The 15,404-nt window shown below is 38.2% G+C and overlaps 1 protein-coding gene across 1 annotated transcript; it reads right to left on the reverse strand.

The window, feature by feature from the left end:
* Positions 1-5,470: 5,470 nt before the first annotated feature.
* LOC139126278 (uncharacterized) lies at positions 5,471-14,538 on the reverse strand. Its single transcript, XM_070692322.1, has 5 exons — positions 14,223-14,538; positions 12,929-13,169; positions 7,960-10,633; positions 6,556-6,667; positions 5,471-6,485 (listed from the first exon to the last, which is right to left on the reverse strand). Exons 1-3 carry the CDS (start codon positions 14,509-14,511, stop codon positions 10,165-10,167), a joined length of 999 nt encoding a protein of 332 aa, XP_070548423.1. The 5' UTR covers positions 14,512-14,538; the 3' UTR covers positions 5,471-6,485; positions 6,556-6,667; positions 7,960-10,164.
* Positions 14,539-15,404: the final 866 nt, after the last annotated feature.

Here is a 15,404-nt window from a genome sequence, read left to right on the forward strand (position 1 = left end):
CTATAGACTTTAGTCCATAGAAGCTATTGGGATGGGTATCCGTCCGGCGTCCGTCGTCAGTCTGTATGTATGTATGTATGTATGTATGTCCGTTTGTGAGGCGTCCGTCCACTCAAATATCTTGAGAACCGCAGTACTTACTGATTTTATATTTGTTGTGTAGATCAAAAATATGATTTTGAGAAACTGTTTTTTTTTATTTTTTGATATTGTTGAAAATAGGCAAATTAATGCCAAAAAAGGCGTTTTTGGTAAAAAATCTTCTTCATCATAACCGCTGGTCAGACAGCTTTGTTATTTGGTATACAGGTCCCTAGGGATAACCCCACTTAGATTTGTTCATATTGTGATGAAATATGCAAATGTGTATTTTTAAGGAATTTTTTTGTCATTTTTGGTCAAAGTTTGTATGGAATTCTTGTACTGTATAAACCCTATCAATTCACCCAGAAAAAAATAATTAATATGATTTTAAATAATTGAATTAATTAGGAAATCATCAAAGCCAAAATAATTTTAGCGTGGAATTATAAGAAAGTTCAACTTTTTTTGACAGTTCAAAGTGAAATGCTTTCCATCTTGGAGGATTAAAACATGTAAAGGCAACTTTCCTGAATCCCAACTTAGATATATTCTGAACCACCATTTATGTTATCTAAAAGAAATTGCTCATAATAGTTTGTCATGATAGGGTGGTCAATTAAATAGAGATAGAGAAAGTTCTAATTTCAATTTATGGTTGACTTGGTAAGGATAAAATAAGATTACTTTTTGAGGAAAAAAATAGAGTGGTCAATTAAGAGAGTGGTCAAAGTGATAGGGTTTTTATGGTAAAGCTGGGCTGTAAGGTTCCTCATGTGCTATTTATAGCACTTATACAATCTGTGTAAACAGTGCAATGAAAGTGTAACATGATTCCTTATAATGCTTTGGATGACCTTGAACTTCTTAAGTTTCAAACATTTGTCTCTTCAGTGTGCTTTCTCTGAGCATGTACAGTCTTAACTTATTCAACAGAACTTCCTTACAATATTAATTTGAAAGTTAAAATGTGCTTGGTTAATAGGATGAAAATAATACCGATACTAAAAGATAACCAGCTCAAGATTCTTTATAACCTGACAGATATGCTGTTTTTTTATGACGTAAATCTTGATTTAAGCAAGTCTTGTTTACTTTAATTAGAATGTAATTAACTCTCGTTTATTTGCTATTATAGACTAATATAGTTTGATGAAATATGCAAATCTCTATTTTTATGGAATTATTTTCCATTTTTGGTCAGGCCATCCTGAAACGAGCTATCAAAGATATCCACCTTCTTCATCAATACATGTGTCACTGAAGGTTATTCTCTACATAACACAGCAGAGCTCTGTCAACTGTTGAGTCGCTTGTTTTTTCAAAACCGCTGGTCAGACAGCTTTAGGCCTAATATTTGGTTTACATGTCCCTAGGATGACCTTAGTGAGATAATTTCATACAGTCAGGAAATACTTAAATTTTGTATCAATGTCTATAGTAGCTTCAGGGACTTTGGCCCTATGTTTAATATATGGGCTCACTTTCATCACATTTTCAAAATTCCGATGCATTTTACCATGCGAAAGCAGCCCAAACTGCACGTCAAATTTTTTCACCCGGGTAGGGTGTCTCATATCAGCCTCATGGGAGTTTGCGCTGCACACGGTCTGGGGCCCGGGTCAAGACCTGGCGACAAACCGATCACTGTATGAATCTCCATTGCTTACCAGTTACCTTTACCAATATCTGAGTGAGTAACAGCTCAAACAGTCATTAGTTTCAACCTTGTTGCTCGACATTATATTTCACGCGATTACTGATTGTCTTCATTCAAAATCTAAGTGAACGTATACACAGAAACATCGCCATTCAGCCATAGCTCACTTCGCGGATAGAATGGCGCAGGGGATTGTGGGACAGTTTGCGTTCATATAGAAACGGCGCGGCGCCTGTCGTAAACATTGAAACGTGAACAAATCGTCTGTGTGCGTACGTACCGGTTCTCCGTAATTATGTCACATCGTTGCGCTGTCTGGGGCTGTGACAATGATTACAGTAGACCAGAGAAGTAGGTATCTCGCCGTTTTGGTAAATGACTTAGTGAATTTGTGGTTTTCTCTGGTAATTCCTTGATTTCATGCAAAATCTTTAGGCTGATCGGAACCTTAGAAATGGCGCAGTGTTCTCCCTAGGATTTTTTTACAAGAGGGCGAAGACGTGGTGCGAAGCACCACAAGCGACCGCGTAAGCGGTCGCGGGGGAGGTCAGGAGGGGGGTGTCCCCCCTCCTGCTGTTGGAGCTTTTGAAAAACAGAGATAAAATGGTGTTATTTGATGGCACTTGGGGAGTATTTATTTCAGCTTTTTTTTCGTATAAAAAACTCAAAGGAAAAGAAATCTAAGACGGTGTTCCACAACTTTTATTCCAGTTCAGTGATTTCAATGAAGATTACATTTTTTGAAAACGAAAACATAAGCTTAGCGACAGACATACATTTATTCTTATCACCATAGCACTCACGTGTTCTCATCCTCCGGCAGAGCCTAAAATAGGTCGTTTTGCTTTGGGAAGGAATACACAAGCGAAATTCTAACCTCCTAAAAAACTTCAGTGTACTCTGCTGTCCTTGGTTCGGCTCAAGCTCCTGGCATGTTTACTCAGCTATAAAGTCGGTTACCTAATGCACGGTCCCTATGGAGGGACCGTGGCTAACGATACGTTACGGCCTGAGCCATGCAAACATGCTGCCATCGATGAGTTGCACATGGGCTTATGATCTCGGATGACATCACAAACTTGCGAGATTTGCAAGATCGATAAGAATTACGTTTGCAGCCTGAAGGATCGACGTTTACGCTTGCACTTTGCTTGTAAATCACTGTCAACTTTTTTCCCTGTACATTTTATTGTTTTATTTTTCAAAAAAATAAATCTTTTTCATTTCTGGCAAGGGGGCGCTCGGAATTTACAAGAGGGCGCCACGCCCCTGTTACCTTATTCAGGGAGAACACTGTGGCGCCACCATTGTGATATTGTACATGTTCGTGGTGGGGTCCACCCAGATTAATTGGTGCCCGTTTTTTTGCGTCAGTTTGTGTAATTATGTGTTATTCTTAGTTTTTCATTCGTAGTTTTTCATATTGTCGTCATTTTATGTTGATTTCAAATAATAAATTTCATTTGTTGAACTTCATGATTTGAGCAGCGTACACTTGAGTTCAATGACCGTACGTACTTTATCCTTATATAGTAAACAAAGATTGATGAGGTTCAGAGAATAATAGGCACCAGCCTTATGCTGAATCAATTACAGTCTTTGTGGATACGTTACGATTTTTTTTTGTATTTTGACTATTTTGGTTCTATTAAATATCGACATTTAGAAAAAAATATTGTATTATTAGTTGTCTGATTTTGTTCCTTTGATTTTAATCCATGATTTAGTTTTCTAATTTAGGATATTTTTAATAAATAACTTTTGCTTATTTGTAGCTTTGCTGGTTCTATTGCTGGTAAATTATTTTTTTTTAATTATTTTAGTTTTATTTGTAGCTTTGTTGATTCTACTGTACATGTAGTTTGGATTCCTTGATGAGCCATCACAGTGCACTTCCTTGTTCATCTAACCTACTTATATACTTGCTGAGAGTTCAGAAACAACATCACTACATGACTTTAACAAGGATATGTCTAAGACAAGTGTAATTGTGTTATATTTTCCTCTGTTATTTCACTCAAAATGAAATATTGACTAAAACTGTACAATTTACTGGACTATTCATCATTTGTTTGATTTTGGATAAGTGATTTGGATTACATGAGGACAAAAATTAATTTGTGGCTGCATTTTCTCCACAGGTGGATTATTATGCCACATGTAAAACAACATTTAGGATGTAGTGCTAGGATTAAATTGCATAAGTGTCCAAAGGCGTCATGGTTTCCAAAATGGCAGCGTTTGCTGAGACGTGGCAATCACTTCAGTGTAAGCGCCTATACCCGGATATGTAGCAACCATTTTGAGTATGGACAACCAAGGCTGCAGTCCCCACATCCCACCTTATATCTTAAGGTTACCCTTGCAGTGAAGATCTAACACCAACACGACGAGTCTTAGTGAGACAGGGAACAGATACCCGACATTCAACTTCATATCAGAAAGGAAATCTTAGTCAGAATCAAACACCAACACAACGCAACTTTGTAAGACAGGGAACAGATGCCCCTAGTTCAAAATAAAGCGCAAACTTTTCTGCAAAAATGAAGGTAGTGACCATGAGAACACTAACTCAAGTGTAGATTATGAAACTGAAATTGCTAATTTAAAACAACTGCTGAAGGAAAAAGAAAATGCACTCTGTGATGCCAACAAAGAAATCCAAAAACTTCAGAAAGAAAATTGGTTTGGCATCCATGCCATTAAACATTCAGATCACTTGATCCAAGTCCATACAGGATTGCCATCGTACAGTTTATTTTGTTGGTTATTTGATGAGGTCAAATTACCAGCAAAAAATATGAAATACTATAAAGGTGAACAGTCCTTGGGAACAAAGTGTTACCAAGAAACAATACAAACAAACCAGGACCAAAACAAAAGCTTTGTCTGGAAGACGAGTTTTTGATGACGCTGATGAAGCTGCGCCACAATTTAACACATGATTTCTTAGCATTCATGTTTAAAGTGTCTAGTAGTGTGGTATCAGTCACATTATCAACATGGATATCACTACTTGCCCTTGAACTAAAGCCCCTCATTCATTGGCCCACTGCAGATGAGCTCAGCAAATACTATCCAAAATGTTTTGAGCGATTTGGCAAGGTGTGTGCAATTATAGACTGTACTGAAGTACAGACAGAAAGACCATCTTTGGATAGTACCAATGCATCAATGTACTCAAGCTACAAAGAAAGACACACTTATAAAGTGTTAGTTGCTTGTACCCCAGGAGGTACTGTGTCATATATATCGGGGGTTGTCGGTGGAGATATGTCGGGTACAGAGTTGGTTCGTCGTTGTGGTATTCTAAATATGTTCAGTTAAAAGGACAAGGTTTTGGCTGACAAAGGTTTTAATAATAAAGATGATTTTCTGATTGGAGAAGTTGAACTGATCACACCTGAATTCAAAAAGAAAGATGTGCAGCTTACTATTGCCCAAAATGTAACCAATGCAGAAGTGTCTAATGCCAGAATACATGTTGAGAGGGTAATTGGTCGCATGAAAGACTTCAGAATTTTGCAGGGACCAATTCCACTGACCTTGGCAGATCTGGTTGATCCAATCTTTATAGTATGTGCATGCTTGGTTAACATTATGGGAATTCTGGTACCATTTGACCAGAAACGTTGACTGTAAGCAGAATCCAGTCTGAAATGATTGTCTTTCAAATCTGTGACTTATTTGTGTTTGAATTACTTGTAAAAAAATAGTAACAACAAAATATTTATGAATACTTCACTTGTGCTTTATTGCCATGCACCATAGAAATATGTATACCTGTATAACATACAGAAGTATTTTTTTATAGAAAAAGCTGTTCATTAAACTTGCCAATAAAAATACTAAGAGTTTACATCAAAACATACATTGCAGTGGTTATCTCCATGGAAACTATTGGGTAATGGGTGCCAATAATGAAAACTGATTTATGACCAATGCAATTCCATTGCTTAAATTAAAACCAACTCAAAAGAGAAGTTTCTTGTAGGAAATAAAACATCGGTGACATTAGCATAATGCCTTTTCTTACACACAATATACCATACAAGAGTTAGATGCCTGTTACCATAATTCATTTTAAGTAATCCAAAGATTTGTAGTTCTACTGTAACATCACCCAGATTTACAGATTACAAACTTACATGAAATTCATATATGACTTTGATATGAATATTACAAATGGCCTTTTACCTCCTCACTCCTTAAACAATGAAATTATGCTGATCAGGAATCTTCCTTTTATTATCAACAACCCCTACAGCCAAAAACAGTAAAGGTGACCGTTTGCTTGCCCAATATGTTCATTTTAAAGTCGCATTAAAGTCACAGTAGCTGTAACTTTTGACCATTTTTTCACCCATATTCATAATGGAAACCAAGCCAGATTCTATTGAAATCACACTAAATGTTGATTAGTAAGGATCTAATTCTACCCAACTGTACCAGGTCTATTGTTTTGTATGTCGTTTGTAAACAAGGTTGAATTTCTGTCCGTTCAGAAATTCATTTTGACAACAATCTTTAGCATAAGTCACTGACAAAGGTTGCACACTGGGGTCAATTATTTGGTTATTCTCCATTATTCAGCATGATCATTGAGATTAATAGGTTGCTATGTGTAACAAAAATTGTGAAAATATTCTCAAAAGTTACAGCTACTGTCCCTTTAACTGCAGTTTTTGACATTATTTAATGATTTTAGATTCAGATTGTGGAATTCACTGCCTTTAGAAATTCACTGTGCCAAGACTGTTAATTCTTTTAAATGTGGCCTGAAGACTCACCTTTTAACAAAATTTTATTCGTACCGGTAATTGTTGCAGTTTTTACCTGCGTTTTACCTGTGTTTTGTACATCTTTTTTTTTAATCTGTTGTACAGCACTTGTTTGTGGAGTGCGTTTTTTAAGAATTAGAAATAACTAGAGAGCATTTGCAAGCAAAAGCGAAGTTCCAGAGACCAGAGCAGCGGAAGAAACGAGAGAATGTGTGACAAAGATAGGTGCAGAATGAAAGAGTGCTTTGGATTTTACTTTGGTGACTGACCTACAATTCTAACACTAGCGGTACTTTTTAAGTATTATGCTTTATTTTCAGCAAAAGTCTTATCACAAGGCAGTCCGGAGAATTACAGTACACAGATTACAAATGCCTACATGTACGGTAAAAACGCAACAGATACATACGGGGGCGACAACGCACGGAAATGTTTATCAGACGACATTCTCGCAAGCCAGAGCAATAATTTTCGCTCCGCTGACCTACGCAAAAATCAATCGCTTGACGGGTAGCGCTGAGCTGTTGCCGTAAAGAGGCGAGTAATTTACGACGATGATCAGACGAGAGGAAACATCGGACCTGGGCCGTTGAAATTGAGCTACATGCATTTTCATTTGATTAAAAGCACAGACTAAAACAATTTTCATTGCTATGTCGCTGTTTTCACAAGATACTGACCGTTTGATCTTGGAAAGTTGAGTTGCTTTTTACGTGCAGCCAACGCATGCCGGTGCGAGACAGACAGTACGTTCACTATGAATGGCTACCTCTGCATGGCAGGGCTGTGTGTTACCTGGTTATCGGCCCTCCCACCACAGCCCCGCAGACTGATATAGGAAAAACCGCTGGTGGCTCCTCAGAAATACGGCGGGCAGTTTCTCCGCCAAAACAGCCGATTTTGAGTCCAAATTTTGCATTGATCATCGTTTTCGAGCACACCCACCTCGCCTTGGTACACGATATGCCAATCCGTGCTTGTAAACTTTCAAAAACCGTACTTTTCTCTCTCTGTGCGAGCGATACGCCGCCATTGTTGTCTCATGAGCATTCGGGCGAAACAGTGTAGCGCCACGTACGGCGAGTATTTAGAGAAAAATAAAATCAAAAAGCAACAAAAAACAAAGCGAAAGAAAGCTAGAATTATTAATAACTGAACGCAATATGATAGTTGAGCAATGCCAAATAAAAAATAAATCAATAAACAAACAAGAAATGCCCGTAAAATCCGTCCGAGCTGAGCGATGACGTCATAAGCGTGTCGCAATGCATTCTGGGTAATTAAGGTAAAATTTGTGTATAGCATGTTCTATGGTAGTAATACCGGAAATAGAGAAAGAAAGAAAGAAAGAAAGAAAGAAAGTAAGAAAGAAAGAAAGAAAGAAAGAAAGAAGGAAAGTGAGCAAAAACTAACAGTTCCAGAGCTGGTCTCTGGAACTAATAATAATGAATTAAAATTAATTCATAGAAATGTTCTTACTCAGAAATGTTTACTCAAGCATAATTATCCACTGAGTAGTACTGCATGTGGAGGCTTCAGAATGACAAGTAATAAATTGGTGCCACATCCAAATATGGCCGCCTTCGTACAACTACATTGTATATGATGAAGTGTAAATGGTGCAGGAACACATTTGAATCTTTACAAATACAACATGGTGCAACATTCAGAATAGATGGGAAAGGGATTCACTCCTCTGACAAATATTTCTCTGTCTTTCACATAATTTGGCAAGATTTTGAAAATGGCCAGAAATTTAAAATGGACAAAAAATCTGTTCAATTTCTTGCCTATTCTGCTATAAAGGATGTTGTTGAGGCATACTTAATGACTATATCATTCAATTTGTAGATTACAATCAATATCTGAGAAAGTTAGAAGGTACCTTGAGGATGGACAAATTTTGCAGAGTTGCAACTCATGAGCCTTTAAAGCCCCAGTATTTCTCATTTTGGACCACTTTTCATCATCAAAAATTTCCTGTTTTTTCCCCATACCTTCATCTTGGAACACTACATAATGAAGATATAAGCATAATTTGTGCTGCTGCAGCTATATACAAGCCCAAAATATTGCCCGTAAAACTTGAAATGATGCACTGGCTTGTTTACAACACATGTGAATTATTGCACGTATCTTTGCAGATCTAAATTGTATACAATTGTGAGCACAGCTTGTCATTAATATTACGCGATTCAGTATCAATTATCAGCTACTTTTAGAAATTGAAGATACTGTTCTAAACCAAAATATGTGAAAACGAGAAATACCGGTACTAAGGCTTTATGAAACGTATCAGACAGCAAATGATCACCTTTTCTGTTTTCAGTTGTATGAACATGCAATGGAAAAAGCAGGCAGATCTCTAGATCACACTGGGTTGATTATGTCAACATTTATACAATTGATACCAACACTGCTACAAGAGAGTCCATTAAATCAATATGGATGTTGCTGATTTCATAAAAATTATCATTTTCTTTTTTTAGATTGAATGCAATGTGAACAGTACCATGTACATGACATATTCAGAAATCTTTCATTCCCAGTTACTTCAGCACATGGGTAATGAAACCACTTTTCACAGCCATCACAGCAAATACTTTGTTCACTATCTGAAGAAGGTTCCTCTGAACATACAGATTTGCAGATTGCACACAAAACATCTATAGGTCCTACAAGAACATTATTGTTCTTATCCTCCCCATCTGTTACCAGAGCTGATTGATCATCTATAGACAGCTCCTTACCTCTTTGTCAGTAATGGATGGATCACAACATTCTGATGTCATCTGTACATTTACATCTAAATCAAGATTACCCTGGTGCCCACACTCAGCAAAGGTGACTGCTCTATTTACAATGTTATTTACAACTTTCTGAACCATTTTCACATTATAGACATGTTTAACCCTGAGGTCATACAGTTCAGGTACAATAATAGAATGGTAAATGACTCTACATTTCTCAACCATTGATGCAATAAATACATCATCACGAAGGACTGTCTCAATATGTATATTATTTTGTTTTGCACATGATCTCAGTACAAATTTTGCATAATTTCTTTTGGTTGCAAACATTTGACATTGTAGCTGAGCATAATATGAGTGTGAGGGATTGAGTTTTATTTTATCACCTGTTCTGATTAGACATGTCTGTTTTTCGTCTGCAATTTGTTGAATGGTAAGATTTCTAGTAGTATGAGGATTTTTTACTTCCAGACTACCTTTACCACAACACTCACACTCTACAAGACTATCAGGTGAGGCACCAATGATTGGGAATTCCCTAGATATGTGGAATCCAGTATCCCTGTCGACCAGTATCTGTCGCAGAGCTGTTTATGTTTCTTTTTTTCTAGAGCTATGTAATGATTTATACTTGTCCTCTCCATTCTTTTCCTCCACAGCATTTCCTTTGATTGATACGTTTCAGTATATCCCATTAAAGAACCAACAAGACTATTATTTTTGGTTGCTACATTCCCATCATTTCCAATTTTATTTATACATTCAGATACCTTTGACGCAGTAATACGACCTTCTCTAACCTTATACCAGAGAGGTGATGATACCTGTTCAGTTGTCCCATTTGCAATTTCTGTAATTGTTTCATCATCAATATTACCAATTGTGTGCATTAATTTTTCTTCAAATTCTTTAATTGTAATACCAGGATTTTTTTTATGATCTCTTGGGATATCAATGGGATAGTTTCATCAGTATCAAATACATCAGTATTGTGATTGACATATGAATATCCAGGGGCATACAACAAGATACATGTACCACAATTACCATTTGTAATTTGAGATAATCTTTCTAAATTAAAATCAGTTAATTTCTTTTCACGTTGATAAATTATAGCTCTCGGATCAAAGTCACTTCGTTTTGGTTTGTCATTGTCTGTGATGTTGCTACTAAAAGTTCCTTTCACCTTCCGCACGGCCAGGTTTTTCACGAAATCAGGTTGGTGTAGCTTTTTCCCCTTCTTATGTGGTTTATGCCACTCTTGTGGCCTTGATGTACAAGCTCTCGTACTGCCTCCTTCAACTTCTCTGACGATGAAATGCAGGAGCGCTGTTACATGTTTACAGTAACCTCGTAAGCTGAAACAAACAAAAAAGACACAAGATGTCACATAAATTCTATGTCACATCTATGATATTTACAGGTAAGTTGAAGCCCCTGTAACACTGACTTTTGCGAGCTTTTTCTAAACTACTGTATTTGTCTTGTCCATATTCCCATTCTACTCCCTATAGCATGACAAATGGCCAAGTATTTAGCTTCTCAATATAGTCATTGTATGTAGTTAACAACAACAATATTATTGTCGATTAAATTGAATTCTACTCTGGACATGATTTCATTTGTAAACAAGAATAATGACTATTCCTCACATGCAGACTATATTGAAATTACAAAGACTGGGCATTCTATCAAGCTGTAGGGAACAGAATGGCAACATGAAGTTAACAAACGGAACAAAATTTACCCAAAAGTTACTGTTACTGCGGCTTTAAAGGCACAGTAGATGTAACTTTTGATGATTATTTCATTATTTTTATTCTGTTCAATAACAAATGTTTCTTGTCCTACTTACTAAAACATGCCTACATGTAAGTGCCAAGTATTGAGCTTCTCAACAAAGTATGTAGCTTGTAAAGTGACATGTTAATGTTAGTATTTGATTTTTAGTCCGGACTTAAAAGTCAGTTGTCAACAGTAACATTACTGGTAATACATATATTGACTGCGGTGACAAGCTGAATACTTGGCATATCAACATTTTGTAAGGAGTAGAACACGAAACTGTTGATGACACACAGAACAAAATTACTGAAAATATTGTCAAAAGTTCCAGCTACTGTGCCTTTAATCACTGCATCACAGAATGATAAAACCAGTATCGAATATATCAGATTACACACACAGAAAAACACAGGCAGATTTCAGTACATGCCTACAGCATGGTCTGATCAGTACCTGTAACAGACCCTGAGAAATAAACTCTATTATAGGACCTGTAAAATTGGTCAGATATCAGGGGTGTATGGACAGGTCTGAATCAGGCCTGGTATTATAGGAATGTCTACAATGATGTAATTTCTGAGTGTATCCAGTGCTGTGACCACATGACTGCATGACTGAAACAGTTGTGTACAAACAGTGGTTTGTAAGATTTCAGAGGTGTTCAAAATTTTACATAAATGGACAAATGTCCATCACAGAATGAATAAATTCATAATAGTGTGTAAACTGACAAAAATTCAGACCCTGTCACCACATGACTGAAACAGTTGTGTACAAACAGTGGTTTGTAAGATTTCAGAGGTGTTCAAAATTTTACATAAATGGACAAATGTCCATCACAGAATGAATAAATTCATAATAGTGTGTAAACTGACAAAAATTCAGACCCTGTTACAGTTCAGTACTCACATCACTCTGTACATTCCTGTACATAGTGATAGTGTCGCGACCTTTCCGTAAGCAGACTCAACCTCCACCGAGGTCAAAGTCAAGTCGGCTTTTAGTCACTATTCAAGGCGGGATATGGGTTCGATGAAGTCGCTGGGGACGTCGGGGCCGGACGGAGTAAGAGCTAGGGGATCGGCCTAACACTCCTTTCACACGAAGGAAGCACGGAGAAAAGAAGTAAAGTTGAAGCCTTAAGCGGCGTATTTATTAACGTGAGAAAGAAATTAACAGACTGTTGAAGGAATAGCTGTACCTTACTTGAAATAACCCTCTGGGGCGCTACGGCTGCGGGCAACTGCTCTCCGTTGAGCAGTTTTACGTGCTATTCAACCGGCACAACTTATTTGCATGACGAACGTCTGAGAAAGCACTTCGTGAAACATTGTACCCAAAAACGACTTTGAGAAAATGTTGCGTTGCTAACCAACGTCAAAATAAACAATCCCGCAGAGCTGTCAATCAAATTACCATTAAGCGTAACGGAGCTGCCTAGACGATTAGAACGAAACCGCAAATATGTGAACGCGGTCAAAAATATGTCGATTTCATTCCCGCAAGAAACGTCACAATAGGTCTGGCAGAAAATTCCGGCACTATTAAAAATCACAGTCTTTACAGCACTGTTTAAGACATAAAACCTTTACATCATAACCTGTTACAGTAATGAGTTGTCTTGGACCTGGCAGCACTTTCCTTGTCTTGTATGATGAAAATCAATGGAATTGACTTCAGATCATTTTGCTGACACAGACCTGTAGCAAAGGGATGTACCAGGGCCTGTACAGCGTCTGTCACAGAGGCAATTTTTTTTTGGTGTGTATACAAATAAAATTTGAGATGTGACTTCACCTCCTACCAAGCTCATCATCCATATTGAAAATATATTCATATAAAACATAATGAAACATGTAAGAACTTACCCTGCAGGACACGTGCAATATGCTGATTTCACACTCCCCGTATGTTTGTGAATGACCACCCAGATATTATAGGGTGCCTCAGTCTGGGCCTTCTGACGTCCAACCGTAGCTCTAACAAAGCAGTAGCTGAGATTTGGACTAATGCTGTGGTACTCAACACCAGTGACATGACCAGAAAGATACAGGCTCTCTCCTTCCTTTACTGGTATATTACCTTGCGATATGTTAATCAATTTGTGTTCTGAAAAAAAAACAAATCAGACAACAAAATATGTCAGAAATCAAATATGAAGTATTGGCCACCAATATGATTAACAAAACTGAACAGTTAGTGCCTAATACAGGAGACTTTTAAGGTAGCGATCCATGTTACTTTACAATTTTTTTAGGTCTCATCGAAGACAAAGAAGAAACCCCAATAAACCATACATTTCCTGAAAGCTGAATATCTGAAATATATTATCTAACCACAAGGGATGTCCAATGCCAGATAGTAACGAAATTCAACCTGAAGACATAAAAAGTGATATTACATGTTGTTCAATGTTGTATGGGGCATGACGGTAGACCCCTTCAGTAACATAAAAGCAAATGAAAACTGATTAACAGTCCCTTCAGTCACTCTTAGCCAACAAACGGAAAGCTGGCTGATTAATATTTTGCAGATATTAAAACAAGACAGGCACTCCAGAAGTGTTTTGGGCGAAGAACAGATCATTGTACAAACTTTGGTAGGAGTGACTGTACTAAACATGTTATCAAGAAAGCCTAAATCTTCCCTGAGTGTGCACCAAGTACAGTTCATTGGAATGCATAAATAGCAATTTCTTGTTCTTCCCAGCAAGGCATTTAACTTATTGTCACAGCCTGCTCATTATTAAATTCACTGTTATTGACATTGAATTTCAGTTTGGAATACAAATCACATGTCAATAGTAACAGCAGAGTTGTAAGCTCAAAAGAGGAACCAATGATTGAACATTTCAACACGCTTTAGGCAACAGACATCAAACTGTTGCTCCCCGACACATCACAAAAATTACTGGGAAAACCATAAATAGTCACAACTATTACCCCTGAATAGTTATATCAACCAGAAAAAACTCTGCGCTCTGTCCAAACATTCATGACAGTCCGTCAACACTACTTCTTTTAGGTCCGACTTCAATCCATCCTTGTAACAGATCGAAAAATTCGTCGATCGAGGGCGCTCCTTCACTGACGGACAGTAAAAGTCGTCTGGTCGACGTCGATTCATGAAAAACACAAATCATTGAAATGTTATGTGCCTTACTTGTTTCAAGGTATTCTTCAAATTCTGCACGCGTTGTTTCTGGAAAGTGTTCCGAGCTCCTTTCCCAGCCGACAGTTATTTCTGCGGGGTCTGGCAATTTTATCAATCCTCCCTCCAACAACAACAAATCTGACACCTCCTTTCCGAGTATTTCCGCTTCCTCCTTGAGAGACTTTGTTACCGGGTAATTTTGGGCATTTTTAGCGAGAGTGAGTAGTTCGTCTCTCCTTCTGCGGGAATATGGAATACCCCGATTCCTCAAGAATTGTTGCAGCTGACTGACGTTCATACACAGGCGCTCCTTAGCTGGTTAGTCTGCTAAGTAGATCGATTTTCGGCTCGATTTATCGATCCCGTAGTCGATATGCCCGCCACTGCAACCTAAGGTTGCAGTGGCGGGCATATCGACTACGGGATCGATAAATCGAGCCGAAAATCGATCTACTTAGCAGACTAACCAGCTAAAGAGCGCCTGTGCGTTCATATCGTCGATCGTAACTCCCGCCATGTTGGACGCAAAATGTACCATCATGCACTGCAGCGACCCTATCCGCGAAGTTGTTGGAACGATGGCCATGCGTACGATGCTGCGTTGTGTGTTACTGGCGATACAAGCTGTACCTCTCTATTTGCCAACTTGGATTTGTTTTACCTTTCAGTCGCATTTTTTGGGAAAGGGTTTTTAACACAGTTTGTCATGAATTTAGGATGATAGTTGAAAGAATAGAAATATACTCCAACACCGTACACCCGACCCTAGCCCTGCGTACAGGTCTGTGTGTTCCCGGCGTTATACGGGCTCCACGAGGCCGTATAGCGCCGGGTTAACACACAGACCTGTACGCAGGGCTACACCCGACCCCAGCCCACTAAGCCCCAGGGTTGTAATCTGTATCGTGCACGCACAAGAAAGCAAATTAGCTGCAAGTGAACAGAGTAGTCAAGGGCCGCGGCCGGCTTGCTAGGTCGTTTTGACTGCAACACGACAGAAAAAGTCGACGCACTGCCCGTCACGTGGGCTGCAAATGTTGTAGCTGTACAGTTGTTGTGAGGGAGCCGTTATTGTTTGCGGGGTTGGAGTCCGAGGCTCGAAAAGCCGAAAATGTTAAAGACTTTATTGTTTTACAGGCTGTGAGAAGCTCCCTGACTTTGTTTGACGCATTGAGTTGCCCATCCCCCCCC

Source organism: Ptychodera flava (assembly GCF_041260155.1).
Source record: "Ptychodera flava strain L36383 chromosome 3 unlocalized genomic scaffold, AS_Pfla_20210202 Scaffold_27__1_contigs__length_13241970_pilon, whole genome shotgun sequence".
Lineage (NCBI taxonomy): Eukaryota > Metazoa > Hemichordata > Enteropneusta > Ptychoderidae > Ptychodera > Ptychodera flava.